General features: G+C 40.7%; 3 protein-coding genes across 6 annotated transcripts in view; 1 reads left to right on the forward strand and 2 right to left on the reverse strand.

The window, feature by feature from the left end:
- The window catches only part of SH3PXD2B (SH3 and PX domains 2B), a 406,416-nt gene that overhangs the window by 147,224 nt on the left and 241,990 nt on the right, over window positions 1-17,202 (reverse strand). The window lies entirely within an intron of this gene.
- On the forward strand, window positions 1,637-10,879 carry EFCAB9 (EF-hand calcium binding domain 9). Its single transcript, XM_003404885.3, has 5 exons — window positions 1,637-1,779; window positions 5,429-5,577; window positions 6,881-7,057; window positions 7,957-8,074; window positions 10,845-10,879. The coding sequence occupies exons 1-5, from the start codon at window positions 1,644-1,646 to the stop codon at window positions 10,877-10,879; spliced, it is 615 nt and encodes a 204-aa protein (XP_003404933.2). The 5' UTR covers window positions 1,637-1,643.
- Window positions 16,341-17,202, reverse strand: part of UBTD2 (ubiquitin domain containing 2) — a 63,910-nt gene continuing 63,048 nt past the window's right edge. For all 4 annotated transcript variants that reach the window (XM_003404658.4, XM_010592551.3, XM_064279121.1 and 1 more), the window contains one exon: window positions 16,341-16,943. In XM_003404658.4, the coding sequence (XP_003404706.1) occupies window positions 16,546-16,943 (398 nt within the window). In that variant the 3' untranslated portion in view covers window positions 16,341-16,545. The remainder of the gene's footprint in view (window positions 16,944-17,202) is intronic.

Genomic DNA, 17,202 nt, shown 5'->3' on the forward strand with positions numbered 1-17,202 from the left:
TCTAATGGCTAATGATCATGAGCATTTCCTCATGTATATGTTACCTACCTGAATGTCTTCTTTAGTGAAGTGCCTGTTCATACCCTTTGCCCATTTTTAATTGGGTTATTTGTCTTTTTGTACTTGAGTTTTTGCAGTGTCATGTAGATTTAGAGATCAGACGCTGATTGGAAATGTCATAGCTAAAAATTTTTTCCCAGTCTGTAGGTAATCTTTTTACTCTTTTGGTGAAGTCTTTGGATGAGCATAGGTGTTTGATTTTTAGGAGCTCCCAGTTATCTAGTTTCTCTTCTGGTGTTTGTGCATTGTTAGTAATGTTTTGTATACTGCTTATCCCATGTATTAGGGCTCCTAGCGTTGTCCCTATTTTATCTTCCTCGTGTTGTCTCTATTTTTTCTTCCATGATCTTTATCGTTTTAGATTTTATATTTAGGTCTCTGATCCATTTTGAGTAAGTTTTTGTGCATGGTGTGAGGTATGGGTCTTGTTTCATTTTTTTGCAGATGGATATCCAGTTATGCCAGCACCATTTGTTAAAGTAACTGTCTTTTCTCTATTTAACTGACTTTGGGCCTTTGTCAAATATCAGCTCCTCAGATGTGGATGGATTTATGTCCGGATCCTCAATTCTGTTCCATTGAAAGATAGACTTTCTTGATAGAGTTTCATGAGCTCTTCTGGGAACACCAATGCTTCTTAGTATCACCCGATGCCGATTCTCCCTTGATCTTGAAGTTCTTGAGGCAGTAGTGCTTTCCATAGCTAGCCAGCCGTCTCCCTTACTAGCCTTAAACTCCTTCCTCACGCTCTCCACAACCCCCTCACACTTAGCCTTTGAGGGATTGCTTTGACCACTTCATTGCTTTTTACGAGCCATTTTTTCACAGAAACAAAGGGTGCACACAGCATAAGTAGCGAATGAACGAGGTGCGAGGTGAACAATGCTCAAGTAACGAGTGCTGGAGAGAGAGACTGAGGATCTGTGAAATGGCAGGTGGCTAGAGCAGGGTGTGCCTGTACATCATGTCATTCCTGTGGGTTCCACATAGTGCTCAGTGTGCAGCAAATTCAGGTTTTACTTTTGGAACTTCCTTTTTTTCCCCAAACATTTTCAACCTGTGGTTGGTTGAATCTTCTGATGTGGAACCCGCGGTTATGGAGGGCTGACTCTACCTTGAATTTTTAGTAGGCTTTATGAGGTTGGTTCATAACTATGGGTTGTATGTAAGTTGGATGTTCATAACCTGGAGACTGCCTTTAACTGCTTTTAGGCTATTAATACTCCTCTACGAATTGCTTTGGCCTCATAACACAGGTTTTTACATATAGTACACTTTCATGTACATTTCTAAACAGTCTGTGATTGCAGCTTAGAACTGCGTATATTTGAGTGACAGAGGGATAATTAAATTAACAAGAAACTTATAACAATAAATATCTATAGCAAGGCTGAGAGTTGGGAGGAAGCAATTCTAATTTTTTTATTGACTGTTTCCTCTGACTTTTTTTTTTGTACCTAGACAGACCTTCCCTGCCAAAGCTACTCAGATACTCTATCCAACATTCTAGTTCCAAGGCAGAATTCCCTATTCTATTCCATGAATAGTTCTTGTTAAGAGCCTTTGACTTCTAGAGTACCAAGATGAAACTAAAGCAAGGATCGTTTCTGTGGTACCTCTATCTGGACAAAATATACTGCTTGTTATCTGTGAGAAATGTGAAGGCCTTAATGGAATATTTTCAACTTCTTGATGTACACCGAAAGAACACCTTGAATGGTCAGTACTTTTGAAAGTGTTTCCTTGGGGTGGTTACCTGGTTTTTAATTAACAGGCAGGTGAACTTGCAGAACCAGAAACCATTTAGCTAACAAATATTTATTTTATCTTCTACATGAAGCACAGAGAGAAATGGCCAAATGAGTGTTGAGACTGTGGCAGTTCAGTGGGAAGGATAACATTGTAGGCTCTTTCTGGGGTCACACTGCTGGGTTTGAGTCCTGGCTTCACCCATTATTCCTGGTTGGAGAACATGCCATCATCCTCTCTAAGTCTCATTTTCCTTATATGTAAAACGAGGCTTCTAATAGTGGAGTCCATCTCATAGTTTTTTCAGATAAGACTTAAATGCGTTAAGGTATGGAAAATGCTTAGCACGGTGCCTGGCATATCATAAGAATTTAATAAATGTTATTGTTATAATTAATATTCCTGGGTACTGAACTGCACTCAGGCACGAGCCCTCAGGACCCCTCGGCAGGACTTTGTCTCTCTCTCTCATGTGTCAAATGGGAGGTTTGGGTCAGATGCTCTGTAAGATCCTAATTCTTGGTACTTGTGAGTGACCAAAAAGTTATTTGAGTCCACAAACTAATAAAAGATCAGTTATAATTCCCTAAAACACTTTAGGTTCTTTTTAGGATAAAGGAAGGGTATGTGAGTCGGAATCAACTCAATAGCAACAGGTTTGGTGTTTGGTTTTGGTCTGGTCGTTCATTTTGACCTCAGAGAGATAAATGTCATTTGTGAATAAAGGGTTTCTTTTTCCCCCATAAATATTTTCAAAAGAGTCCATTCAATCTTAAATAATAATAAAAATAGGAGGACACTTTCTTCTCATACTTTTACATATAGATTTTCTCTTAACATATAGATTTACACACAGTATGTGACCAGTCTTTGCAATAAGCCTGCCCTAGATAGACACCTGCAGGGCGCCTAGCTGTAAGTAGCCAGGCTGAGACTGAAAGCAGGGCTTTCTGACTCCAGAGCTCGCTCTCTTAATCTCACTGGAATGTTTGCTGAGAAGGCTCTGATCTCCCAAGGAACTAAACCACTGCCCAGTGATGCAATTCACCGAAAGGTGAAGTCATGTTCATGTCTTTTGGTCACCAAGGGACTGGATAGTGACCTGAAAGAGTGAAGGGACAGCCTTAAGGTTTGTCTTCCTGGGAGGTGGTGACTTAATGCCTTGGGGACTTGAGTGGGCCAGATCCAGCTGGTTTTAAAATAAGATTTATTGAGTAGCTACTAAGTACCACACCCCACCTGTTGTACCGAGGTAGTTTGCATATTGCTGTGATGCTGGAAGCTATGCCATCAGTATTTCAAATACTAGCAGGGTCACCTATGCTGGACAGGTTTCAGTACAGCTTCCAGACTGAGACAGATTAGGAAGAAAGATGTGATCTACTTCCAAAAATTAGCCAATGAAAACCCTGTAGATCACAATAGGATAGTGTCTGATATAGTGTTAGAAGATAAGCCCCCTAGGTTGAAACGCACTGAAAATACACAGTGGCTGCAACAATGGACTCGAGCATACCAACGAATACGAAGATGGTGCAGGACAGGGCAACACTTTGTTCGGGTTGCCATGAATTGACAACAAAATATCACACTATAAAATTTCTCAAGTAGCAACTACACAAATATCACTTACTATGTGTGTGGTGTGTTGTTCCCCAGCGTTCATACACAGTGGGGCATAGAAACACCAAGAGACCATCAGAAGCCCCCAAATCATGACACTGTGATGGCTGGCTCAGTGCTCTTGGCTCTCTTCAGCTGGGACTCCAAGTTACATAGATATATTTTAGCTATTCAATGGAGCCCCATCTTATGCAAGAGGTAGTGTCTATAATTGAAGGGTAAAGGGAAATCACATATAGATAAAGTTATACTTGAAAACCCCTTAAATTGCCATACAAGATTTTGTCTACACAATGTGTACAGTGACCTACCAATGTATAAATGTATCAGCATATTTGTTTCTTTCATCTTATACTCATCGAGACATAGTGAACAGAGTGTCAGGCAAACACTTTCCTTGTTCTTTGAATTACAGCATTTTTTCCCCTCAATGTATTTGATTGAATAAGCATTAACTAATGTACAAAAGAGGTGGCTTCCCCTTGGAAAGAGCACAGGCTGTGGGGTCAGACAGACCTACATTTGAATCCCAGCTCTGTATCTTTCTAGTAAAATGGACTATGGCCATTCAAAGTGTGGTCCCCAGACCAACAGTGTCTGCGTCCCCTCAGAGTTTGTTAGAAAGGCAGAATCTCAGTCCTATGTGAGGTTTCCTGAATCAGAATCGGTCTTTTTATAAGATCCTCAAGTGACTGGTAGACCCACACAGTTCGAGAAGTGCTGATATAGACTAGTTAATATCCGGGGCTTATTATAAAAGGGGCATGGTACCACATTCCCTGTAGGATTGTTAAGGTTAAATGCAATGTGGCACTCAAAGTGCCGAACACACTAGGTGTTCAGTAATGTTAGTTCCCTTCCCCGTAGCCAAATGCATTTTCTTCATACAAATGTCAGGAATATTGATACTTTCGTAGAAGCGGAATGATTTTTAATTTTTCTTAAGTTTTAATTATTTCCTTCAAAAGAAAATAACAACAACAAAACAAACAGTTGCATTGAATTGATTCTGACTCATGGCGACCCCATATGTATCACAGTAGAATTGTGCTCCGCAGGGTTTTCAATGGCTGATTTTTTGGAAGTAGGTTGCAGGCCTATCTTTCGAGGTGCCTCTGCGTGAATTTGAACCGCCAACCTTTCAGTTAGTAGCTGAGGACTTAACTGTTTGTGCCACCACCCAGGGAAAGGCCCACGTAAAATGTCAGCTTCTCCAAGGAAGTGTCTGTCCTAGGTGTCAAGCGAGAATTAAACTCTCCTTCCACATACAAGCTTTTTAGATATGTTAGCCCCTGCCTGCTATCAGTCATGTGTGCGCATCTGCCTGCTCCATCGAGTGTGTGAGCTGGAGTTAGGAACCAAGCCCTGCCCACCATCTCATCCCCCGCAGCACCTGGCACAGTGTTTTTCCACATAGCTCAAGGGCAATTAAGCTTTGAGAAAGGTGTGGGAAGTGCTTGGAATCATGGAAGGTATACTGGCAAAGCCAGAAACAATAGTCTTCCCAGGTCAATGAGCTTTCAAAATTACTCCCACTTTGGAACCCTGGTGGTATAGTGGTTAAACGTTTGGCTGCTAACTAAGAGGTTGGCAGTTCAAATCCACCAGCTGCTCCTTGGAAACACTATGGGGCAATTCCATTTTGTCCTATAGGGCCACTATGAGTTGGAATCGACTCGATGGTAGTGGGTTTGGGTTTTTTTTTTTTTTTTTTAATGTAGCTCGCAAGGAGCCCAGGTGGCACTATGGTTAAGCGCTTGGCCACTAACCTAAAGGTTGGTGGTTCGAACCCATCAGCAGCTCCGCAGGAGAAAAAACTTGGTGATGTCCCATAAAGATTACAGCCTAGGAAACCCCATGGGACAGTTCTACTTTGTCAAATAGGGTCACTGTATGAGTTGGAATCGATTTGATGGCACACGACAACAACATGTAGCTCCTGGTTGTTTGGCATTCTGGGAGTGCTTCTGAATAATCCATCTCCTCACCTTAATAGACGTGCTGTTCTTTCACTTCCTGCATCATGTGACGAACCTGAACCGGCCACAGATCATGATTATATTTGACATGCTGGACTGGAATGCTGTGGGCGAGATTGGCTTTGACCAGTTCTACATGTTGGTTTGCATACTCCTGTCACATCAGGCAAGTAACAAGTGAGGCTCTGGGGCAGAGGAAAAAGCTTGGCTGCTGCCATCACCTTGCTAAAGGTAGCTCTGAATTAAGAATACATCAAAAATTTTCTTCCTTTCACTGAAAACAAGAGGAAGAAAAAATGGGGGAGACTAATTTGGGTTCCCAAATAGTCCATCTATAACCTAGAACATTTCAATAGTGTCTCCTCAGCCTCTGCCCATCTCCAGCCCCCTCAATGGCCTTCCTTTCTAAAGCACAGATCTTAGGCATGTCCCTGCTTGGCATATCCTTCCTCGCTTGGTGTCTTAATTATCTAGCACTGCTGTAACAAAAATACAACAAGAGAATGCCTTTAATAGACAGAAATTTATTCTCTAACAGTCTAAGGGGTTAGAAGGCTGAATTCAGGGCACCAGCTCCAGAGGAAGGCTCTCTCTCTGTTGGCTCTGGGGGAAGGTCCTTGTCATCAATCTTTCCTGGTCTAGGAGCTTCTCAGTGCAGAGATCCCAGGTCCAAAGGATATGCTGCACTCCTGGCTTGTCTTGCTTGGTGGTATGGGGTCCCCTTCCTCTCTGCTGTATTCTCTCTTTTATGTCTCAAAAGAGATTGACTCAAGATATTGAGCTCTGCCTCATTAACATAATTGCCTCTAATCCTGCCTCATTAACATCATAGAGGTTAGGATTTACAACACATAGGATAATCACATCAGCTCACAAAACGGCAGACAACACCACAATACTAGGAATCATAGCCTAGCCAATGGACGTACATTTTTAGGTAACACAATTCAATCCATGACACTTGGTTTATCTGATGATTCTCTACGGGTCATATCAAGTGCTTCACACCCTCAATGATCCCTTTTCTCAGCAAGTTCTCTGAAGGGGGTGAGATGAGACATGCTGATCTTGGGTTGCCACCTTACTTTAGACACCCTTCTAGTGTAGGGTCTATTTATCTACTTCCCATGCCCCGAAATCAGGGACCTTGTGTGACCACCATTTTATTGTCAGGGCCATGATGCTTCACAAGTAGTTTTCCACTGACTATAAGGAAATGCACTGAGGTGACTAGAGTTCTGCCGAGCAATAGAATTGATTACTACAGGTGGCAGTAAGTTCCCCTTGAAGGCAGATGCTAAAGCAGGACTTGATGCACTGATGACAGAATCCTACCAACGCTTAACTTCTATGATTTTGCCTTTTAGTTTTCTAGGGAATAGACAAGTGAACGTGAGTCTTGATGTAACAAGTTTAGAAAGTGGCACCAACACCACTCTTCCTTGCCTTACGTATTTCTTTAAAAACAGAACCACTTGGAAGAGCAATTTATTTATCGCCATTCCCGGCCTGTCTTTGAGCTGCTTGACCTGGATGGGGACCTGAGAATTAGCCTGGATGACTTAAAGTTGTACAACTTTCTCTTCAATATTAAAAAACAGGAACTCAAAGAGCTCTACCATAACTTTGACATCACAGGTGACCATGTAAGTGTGGATCCTAGAAGTGGGGCATGGAAGCCTCTCTGCCCAAAAGCAGGGGTCAGTGTCCTACTAACTACAGTAGAGAGGGATGAGGAGGAGGAGGGTAGAAAAAACTTGCTCAGATAGGCACATTGCATGGTGCTAAGATAAGAAGAAGGAGCCTTAGGGGTGCAATGGTTAAGCGTTCAGCAGCTAACAGAAACTTTGGCAGTTTGAACCCCCGCAGTGGCTCCTGAAGAGAAAAGACCTAGCAATCTGCTCCCGTAAAGATTACAACCTGGGAAACCCTATGGGGCGGCTCTCCTCTGTCATACAGGGTCGTTTGTGAGTCAGTCAATGGCACACAACAAGATCAGAACAAAAGAGATTTATAGGCCCACAGAAGAGATAAGGTTGAACATAAAAGTGCAGTGTTACATACATAGATTAAAAAATGCAAAAGTTTAAAGACGGAAATATATTAACATGGCAGTAGTTGGTGCTGGGGTGTTATAGATTTGAATAAGTAGAAATAAAGGAATTCTATGATGGGAACATGAGTAAAATCCTGAGAACAAAGCTATGGTGAAGACAGTGAATTCTGCCCATTTAAAGAGGAAGTCCATGTTGGGGAAGTAAGTGGGAGCTAAGGTTGAAAAGGTGCGACAATGACATTGTAAAGAAGCTTAGATGCCAGCCTGAAGTGTCTGGACCTGATACAGAAGAAGTAAGTGACCTTCGGTTCCCTTGGAATCTACAATACTTCTCTCTATTCCTGGGTACTAGACTACAAGTATGTCCTAATTACTGAGCTTTTTTAAGTTTCCAAGTTTTTCAATGAGAACTGATTACAATCCTGCTGATATCTGCAACAAAGTATCAAATTCTCCCTGAAATAATTTTTCTTTTTCTTTCACCAAAAGCGTCTTAATTACAAGGAATTTAAGCTGTTTACTCTCTTCTCCATTGACAAATACCAGGAGAGGCAGAAAGCTGAGAAGAAGAAACAGCACCTCCTCAATAAGACAGTGTCAAAACAAGGTGATGTGCTTTCAAGAAGTACTCTTCAAAAACAAGAATCTGAAAGTAGGGCATAAAATGGAAACTGTTAACATGTCTAAAAATAAATTTAGAACACAAAATGCTTATCTTTACATGGCTGTTTACCTACGAAGGGTCTGAATGACTGCTCTCTCATCAGCAGATTCTTAATCTTACTAACCTATTGACCTCACTCAGAACTCACCGTGAACCACTTTCTCTGTCAACAAGTCCCGATTCTGTTGCTGCTGCTCAGATCAACGCTGTTCGTTAGGTCCCTGTGTTCCATAGTAATTACCAACACTTACTGAAGCTAAGAAGTTGACAGAAGGTGACACTTGCCTGATATTTGTTGCTAGTGACCCAATACTCTCAGAATCCTTTCCATCCTCCCAGTCCTTGGGCTGAGACCACCTGGGTGAAAGAAACCTCAGAGTGGCCAGTGGTGAAGTGCCTCTGGCCACATAAGGGAAATAGAATTTTAAGGATGTGGGGGCTGTGTTCTTCCTATAACCTGATTTACTCTCTGATGCTTAAGACTGTATCAGACCTACCAGGGTAAAAGAATTGTTGTATGCCCTTTTGTGTAATTAGTGCCTTGAATAATTTTCATTCCTTTTGGCATGAACTTTGGGATTCCTCCCTGACTCTATCATGTTGATAACTACCATTTATTACATGTTTGGCTAGGGTAGGTACCTTAAATACATGGCTTAAATTTATCCTTGTAACTCTGAGGATTAGGTGTTCTGATCCTCCATTTACAGATGGGGAAACTGAGGCCTAGAGATTAAGAACCTTACCCACACATGATTCACTAGTGGTAGAGTCAGTATTTAGATGCAAGGTCCATGACGTGCCTTTGCTTACTTACCACCAGGGAGCTGAGTAACTCACTCCAGCTGTGGCAGATTCTAAGCTTTAAGCTGGCAGTTCACTGGCTCAGAAATCCCTTTTGCATCATTCTGATTACCGTATCTCCTTCTGCCCTAGATTTCTGAGGAACAAGTTAAAGAAATACAACTCATGTACAGTAGAAACCAAGGATTTCCTAAGGATACATTACATTATATAACTAATCATAAGACATTCAATGAGTTAGAGTACCTAATAACAAAAATAAGTTTGATGATACTTTGTCTATGTGCTACAGATAAGAATACTGCTTATCTAAGATTGTCATTCATAGTAAGTTAAACTTTTTTTTTTTTTAATTGTGCTTTAGGTGAAAGTTTTCAGAGCAAATTAGTTTCTCATTGAACAGTTAATGCACAAATTGTTTTGTGACACTGGTTGCCAACCCCGCCATGTGTCAACACTCCCCTTCTCCACCCTGGCTTCCCGGTTTCCATTTGTCCAGTTTTCCCGTCCCTTCCTACCTTCTTGAATTTGCGTTTGGGCTGGTGTGCCCATTTAGTCTCATATACATGACTCATATAACATGACTGAACTACGAAATAAGTTACTTGTTTAATTAATAGAAATCATGTTAGATAATTCCTATGAATACTTCTCTGTGTTTAAGAGACATGGAATTTTGATAACACACTTGTATGAATAATGTGTTTAGCAGCCAAAACTCTTTTCTTCACATTAGTGCTATCCAAACTGAATACAGTGAGAGGAAAAAAAAAAACCTCAGTCATGCCTAATTCTCTTTGCTTTCTGGTGTTCACATGGGAATAACGGCATCTGTTTCATGGAATTGTGAAGACAATGAGATGCAAAGCCTTTCACTTATAACTTCTCCCTTCCTCTGATTTGGTGACGTTTGCAAGTATGCTCTCAGGAGAAGATGACCCTCTGCCAAACAAGTATAGATAGCACTACACCTACACAGAGTATTGTACCAACCGACTAGTGCTATCTGGCTGGAAAACAGCAGCTAGAGATCAGCTATTGTTTCAAAGTCCCTCACCGTTAAGCTCATCTTGGTGTGGGTATCTGCCTCTTTGTGGCAGCCCAGATGGCTTTTGCTACCAGATGGCTTTAGGATCTAGGCATGGTTCTGGGAGGAGACAACTACAAAAAGGTCTTAAGAAAGCTTCTCTTTCATTTTCAAAGAGGGAATGCTCCTGAGATGAAGGGAAACCATGACACGTATACTTTTTTTTTTTTTTTTTTTCAGATTCTGTTGCTAAAGAATGGGGGAAAGGGACAAGAAAAGAAGGATAGCCAAAGATAATAGGTATAAACCAAAAAACTCAATGCTGTTGAGTCGATTCCAATTCACAGCAACCCTATAGCACAGAGAACTGCATCATAAGGCTTCCAAGGAGTGGCTGGTGGATTCGAACTGCCGGCCTTTTGGTTAGCAGCCAAGTTCTTAATCACTGCGCCCCCAGGGCTTCAGTAATAGGCATAAAAAAAAAAGTCATTCCCATCCAGTCAGTTGCAACTCATAGTGACCCTATCGGCGTTCCAAAAAAAAAAAAAAAAGTTGGAATTGACTCGATGGCAATGGGTTTGGTTTTTGGTATGAATTTTGGATACATAAAAAATTTTAAACCACACTGACTGAAGTTGTAGGAAATTAGCAAGTGGTCTAGTTTCTCCTCTGTATTGGTTTCGTGGGCTGTTCTACCAAGTTGCCACAAACCGGGTGGCTTAAGACAACAGAAATTTATTCTCACAGTTCTGGAGGTAGGAAATCCAAAATCAAAGTGTTAGCAAAGCCAGGATCCCTTTGAAGGCTTCAGGGGAGAATCCTTCCTCACCTCTACCAGCCGCTGGTAGTTGCTGGTGATCCTTGCCGTTCCCTGGCTTGCAGGTGCACTGTTCCAGTCTCCGCCTGTCCTCACCTGACCACCTTCCCTTTCTGTCTGCTTGTCTGTCTGTCCCCAATCTCCCTCTCCCAGGACACTAATCACTGGATTTAGGGCCCACCCTACTCCAGGATGACCTCATCTTAAATTGAGTTATATCTGCAAGGACCTTGTTTCCAAATAAGGTCACATTCACAGGTTCAGTGTAGACATGAATTTGGGGGGACACTATTCAACCCAGTGCACCTCCTCTCTGGAAATCATTCGAGTGAGTATGAAAGGCATTGTGAACCAACTATCAGATTCAAAAAAAGGATGCCTTTTAAGAACCTCTTCATAAACTGGGTGGTTCTAGGGTAGAGGCAGGACACTGTGCAGTTAGCTCTCATGGCCCCAGACTGAATTTCAGTGTAAAAACTAGAGTTCAATTGCACCAATAAAGCCATACTCCTTTGGGGCTAGGAGTAGAACAAAGAAAACAATCCATGTCCGCTTTAGACCTTTTTTTCTCAATTATGTGACTTGAAAAATTTTTTTAAAAAAGTTTATAGGTATGCATGTAGATGCTTCATTATTTCCAGAATGAGTTAATCTACTGGATTATGCTTTTAAGTGCAGAGCTCAGACACTGTACATTTCGGATAGTAGTAATGTCATGACTGGAGCCCTAGTGGCCTAAGGTTAAGAGCTCAGCTACTAACCAAAATGTTGGCAGTTTGAATCCACCAGCTGCTCCTTGGAAACCATATGGGGCAGTTCTGTTCTGTCCTACAGGGTCACTGAGTTATTTCTCAGCAACAACAGGTTTTTTTGGTTTAAGTCATAATTACATTAGAATGTCTTGGTCGACAAAGTGTGACTGGTTCTGGGCACCTAAGCACTGGGCAGAGATGAGGATAGAAGAATGGCAGGCTAGACTGAAGAAATGACTTACCCTGCTGGAGCTCAGCCCAGGGCCGTGGCCACAATCTCTATCAGCTGGAACAAGGAAGAATTTTGTGGAGAAGGGAAGTGAAATCATTTCTCTTCACCACTATTTAGCTCTCATGTATTATCACCGGAAGTCTCATGCCAAAGACAAAGGCTAGAAAGACGAATTGATTATGCTGACACCTGCTGAGATGAGCATAGCCATCCATCTGAGCAGCCCCAACAGAGCCAGGGGGACAAGAAGCTAAAGAGATTACAAGAGGCCCAAACAGAAATCACAGGAGACTGGCTACAGCAAGAGGTTATTGGCTGCAGCCTTTTCTTCCCCTCTTCTCCATTAATAAAAATGTTAAATCATGGTATATTTGAGAGCTGGAGGTAGACACAAAGGTTTATCTGGTAATTGGTCCAATTAACAAGGACCATTAAAAAGTATATTGTCTTAGAAACTTCGTCATAAAATTAAAGGTGACTTCACATCAATGGGGAAAGATAGATGAAGATTATTTAATAATCCACTAGCCTGACACCAGAAGAACTAGACGGTGTCCAGCTACCACTACCGACTGCTCTGATTGGGATCACAAAAGAAGGTCCTGGACAGAGTGGGAGAAAAATGTGAACAAAACTATAAATTCATGAAAAAGATCAGATTTACTAGTCTGCTAGACTGGTGGAACCCCCAAGACCATGACCCTTAGACACCCTTGAAACCTAAAACTGAACCTACTCCCAGAGATCGCCTCTCAGCCAAGTAATAGACAGGCCTATAAAATGAACGATATCAGCCATGAGGAACGGGCTCCTCAGGACAGTCAACCATACGAGACCAAAAGGGCAGCATTTGCCCAAAAACAAAGTTAGAAGGCAGGAAGGGGCAGGAAAGATGGGAAAACAGAAATGGGGAGCGCAGGGAGGAAGTGGACAGAGTGCTGTCACATTGAGGAGACTGCAACTAACGTCACAAAATGTGTACAAATTGAATGGGAAACTAATTTGCTCTGTAAACTTTCAACCAAACCACAGTAAAATGTTCACACAAAAAAACAAAGATTATTTAATTAATTGTATAAGGAAATTTTATAAATTGTATTAAAAAAAAATCTGGACTGCTACTCCTTGCACCAAAATAAACTCCTGATAACAACGAAACCATAAAAGAAATACTAAAAACATGAGAAAAAAATGTATAATCTCAGGATGGGAAAGACCCAGAAGCCATAAAATACGTAAGATGGACAGACACAATCGTGTAAAACTTAAAATTTACACATGGTAAATTTCGCAAAAACAAAAGAAATGACAACACATGACAGAGAAGGCCAAGTTTCCTTTACTTAGAAAGAGATTTACTAATCAAGAGGATATAGACAAAAAAGCAACAGGAATGTGGGCAAACGTAAAGACAATTCTCAGAACACAAAGGGCCGTTAAATATACAGTAAGATGCTAAACTTAACTCACAAGAAAAAATACAAAGTAAAACCATATGACAAAGCTTTTCACCTATCAGACTGGCAAAGATACAAACGTTGTTAGGGTCCAGGGAAATAAGCTGTCATACTGCCGTAGTAGGAGTATAAATCAGCAAAAGCTATTTGGAGTGTAGTTCAGCATCCACTCTAACGGACATGCTCTTTGATTTAGTAATTCTCGCTCTAAGAGTGCATTCCTTAGATTTGTACAGACACAAAGGTCTATCTCCAGCATGGTTCACAGGAGCCAAAGAGTGGGAATAGCCTAGTTGCCCAGGATGAAAGGTCTGTAATCACTGTGGTACTCCATACAATGGAATGCCACTGCAGCTCTAAGCGCAACGCACCAGCCCCAGATGTACTTACATAGAACAATCTCTGAAAGATTAAGAGAAAATCCAAAGGTGCGGAAGAATAGCTTATGTATTTATGGAAAAAGGGGGTTGGGTTGGTGGGTGAATATACTCATATCCGCTAGAGCAGTGATTGTTAAAGAGTGGACCTCAGACGAGCAGCACCACTACCACCTGGGAACTTGTAAGAAATACAAACTATTGGGCCCCACCCACCCACACCTACTGAATCAGAAACTCTGGGGGAAGGGCCCAGCAATCTGGGTTTTCATAAGCCTTCCAGGTGATTCTGAAGCATGCTCAAGTTTGCGAACCACTATACTTGAGTATCTTTAAGGACACACAGAAAACCAGTAAGGGTCGTTAGCTCTGAGGAGAAGTGGGAGATGAGACTGAGTATAAGGAAGCCTCTTCTCACTGTGATATGTTTGGAACACTTTAATCATGCACATGTAGTGCCTATTTTAAATAAAATTTAACAAAACAAAATCTGCTATTTTGATTCAAAATGGGTAACAAATGACCTCAGTGCTTCTGAAAAACTGAATTATGAGTTTGCTTTACAGCATGATTCTTAGGAAAAAAAGACAACCTATTTCAGACCAAAATTTAAATGCAGAAGATGAAGCATGTCTATAAATGGCCGTGTAAACTTCTGTATAGCGAAGCCTAACTTTGTGATAATGAACTTGTTATTTATTGAGTTGAGGTTTTAAAAAAGGAGGAAAACCTTCACACTTCTCATTGAATGAGGCAGATTACCTTTATACAGAGTAACAATAACTAAAAACCCAGAATAAAGGCAAAGACAAGGAGAAAAATTGAAAAACAATTTTTTTTTTTTTTTTAAAAAGCACAAAAACCCTACATACTAAAATTATACACATCAAGTATTGGTCCAATCTTACATCAATCTATTTACAATTAAACAGCACCATGGTTTTCTCGCCTAGGTTCGTTAAACATGCCTGGGGAATTTATTATTCAAAGTATATGTTCCTTTAAAATAAACTCTTAAGACAGCTCAGATCCTCAACAAACAAAAAGGACATTTTACCAACTATAGGTCATTGATGATATCACCAAATTTACTTAAGAAAAATAGCTTTGAACTTTTTTTTTCCAGTTGACAAACGCTGAGATGTTGCTGTTCAATGTGGCACACAAACGAACAAAAGAAACCTTGTAATGACAGAGGCATTTTATTTAGATACCCTTTATACTTTCACCTCCGAATGTAAAAATCCCCCTTTGGAATTAATGCTGCTGTCTTCTCTTGAATTCAGACTCAATCATCAACAAACCTAAGTCAGATGTAGCCACAATCTTAAAAATGATTGCATAAAAAAAGGGAACTAGTTAAAGCTCTTAGAAACATGAGAAGTTACAATTATAGATATATCTAATCAGGCTATAGGAAATTTAATACCATTTTAAATAATTGCATTTAAACTAATCAGCAGTTTCATTTTGCCGTTAAAATTAATAATGGTGCTTCACATCCGAAGAGGTGTGGAAGTTTGACACTGTCCAACTGAAAGCAGCAGAAGTGCCTTCTTGCCTCTACTCTTCCATCTCATGGATTCTTGGGGGTAAAGTGATCACGTTAGCCCCTTCTCACGTATGGAACCAACTTTTTTTAAAAAGACACCAAATTAAACATAATTCTCAGCAGCTTTCCTCCCCGCTACACTACAGAAGAATCAGGTTACCTTCCAATTTCTTAGTCCCCTAATCCAATTTGCAGATGGTTCGTAATTTACCTCTTTGCTAGGAAAGATCAGGGAGGGAAATAGTTGTCCACTGTGACTAGAGGTTAACAGTGAACCGAAAGCACTAAGGTATAAAGCAATGTTTCATCATTTGGTCTCACTGCTGATGTTTAAAGTGACCCTGGTAAACCTTTTACACTTGTAAATTATGAGTTGAAATTTTCTCTAAAAGACTGAAAATAGGCACAATTCTCTCAGGCATAGATAGGACGGATTTTTCTTGCATCCTTCCTACAAATTGGGGAAGAAGAGGTATTACTTTATTATTCTGTAGTGGGAACAGCTATACTTGATTCATAGTGTTTCCTGGCCCAGGAACTGTGCATTTGGGGGGCTGGTTAGCTATCAAAAGTTCTAAGCAGAATAGGTAGATCAATGAAGGTATATATAGTAGTGACCTCCTAAGCCTGGATATGAAAACATAACAGCTTTGTTATATAGACATTTCAAAATACCCATGCAGTAAGAAGACGAGGGACTTTTCAACTGAGTATCAGTTGAAAATCAGAGATCTGACTGCATTAACTAAATTATTGCCTAGTGTTCCAGAAGGGTGGCTGCCATCAGCAGGATGGAAGGCACCAAAATTTAGTGTGAGCGTAAATAAGGAGCTCGACATATGGGGATGGGAAAAGCGATACTGAAACACAATTTGCCAGTCTCTACTCCTTTATGGCTAAATAGTAATTAAAACAGAATAGAAGCAAATCTCTGCTCTTTCAGTTTCCATAAAAAAAGCTCAAATTTGTAACTATCATCGATGATTTCTGGAAATTGTACAATTTGATTTATTAAAAAAAAAAGTTTTGTATTCAAAAGGTGCTAGGTGCTGTTCTTCATGAATGCAATGTTCTGTTTACAGTCCAATTTAAATACAGCCATTACATAGGGTTGGTTGTTTCAAAATAAATGGCTGTCTTATTCCTTAACTGCCTTGCAAACAAGAAACTGTAATTGCATGAGTCTCAAAGGCTGGCTCTTTGTGTTTTATTATTTTTGTTGGTCTCCATCACAGATGGAAATTTTCACTGGTCATTCCTCAGAACTAAATTCATTCATAGGGAATTCAGAGCAGTGAAAATAAATTTCACGCCATAGGGTAGGAAACAACAACATTAACAACCGTAAAAAGGAGTAGGGGAGGAGAGGGTTGGAGGACCAGCCAACAGGACTAGTTCAGTTCTCAACTGGTGTTGGGTTCTGCAAAGGTTGGCTCACTATAACCTGTACAACATAGTCCTTTGGGATCTTCAGTTCTTCCAACTTCATTTTGTCAGTGAGAGGTCTGCCAGAAAAGAACCAACGCTGACTGCTTGGTTCTACTCCTTCTGCTGCATGTAACCGCCTCTTCATGTGGAATACCGTGTCTGTACTGCGGACCACTAGTTTGAGGTCTTTGCCTGTGGAAAGGCGCAAACGGAGCTGACATTCATAACCAGAGTTGGGTGGTGGCTCAGGAATATCCAGAGTCTCTATGTCACTCTTTTCTTCTATCATGTTAATTGGTGGTGCCAAGCAGTAGACTGGAAGCTGGTATCTGTTTCCCAGTTCGTCATAGCATTCTGTAAGTGCACCTTCAGAGACAGAGAAAAAAAGAGTTAAATCTAAACAAAGGCATTGTTGTTTATATCCTGCAAACTGCATAAGCTGCTCTTAGTAACAAACCATTGTAGAGAAAAAATATAAAGTAATGCCAATCATTGTTAGATGGTCATCAATGATGATCATCGAGGCCCATGTCCAATTATCTGAGTATTTATCTAATTTTAAGTAAACTAGGACCCTAGCTCCTTCCCCCTCAGCCTCACCCCTTCTAAGTCATTTTATAGCTAA

This window comes from Loxodonta africana, chromosome 2 (genome assembly GCF_030014295.1).
Source record: "Loxodonta africana isolate mLoxAfr1 chromosome 2, mLoxAfr1.hap2, whole genome shotgun sequence".
NCBI lineage: Eukaryota > Metazoa > Chordata > Mammalia > Proboscidea > Elephantidae > Loxodonta > Loxodonta africana.

Coding starts and splice junctions, on each gene's coding strand:
- EFCAB9 (XM_003404885.3), top strand. CDS start 1,644: ATGAAACTAAAGCAAGGATCGTTTCTGTGGTACCTCTATCTGGACAAA. Junction 7,058..7,956: donor TTGACATCACAGGTGACCAT/GTAAGTGTGGAT, acceptor TTTCACCAAAAG/CGTCTTAATTACAAGGAATT. Junction 8,075..10,844: donor TAAGACAGTGTCAAAACAAG/GTGATGTGCTTT, acceptor CCTGGCTTGCAG/GTGCACTGTTCCAGTCTCCG.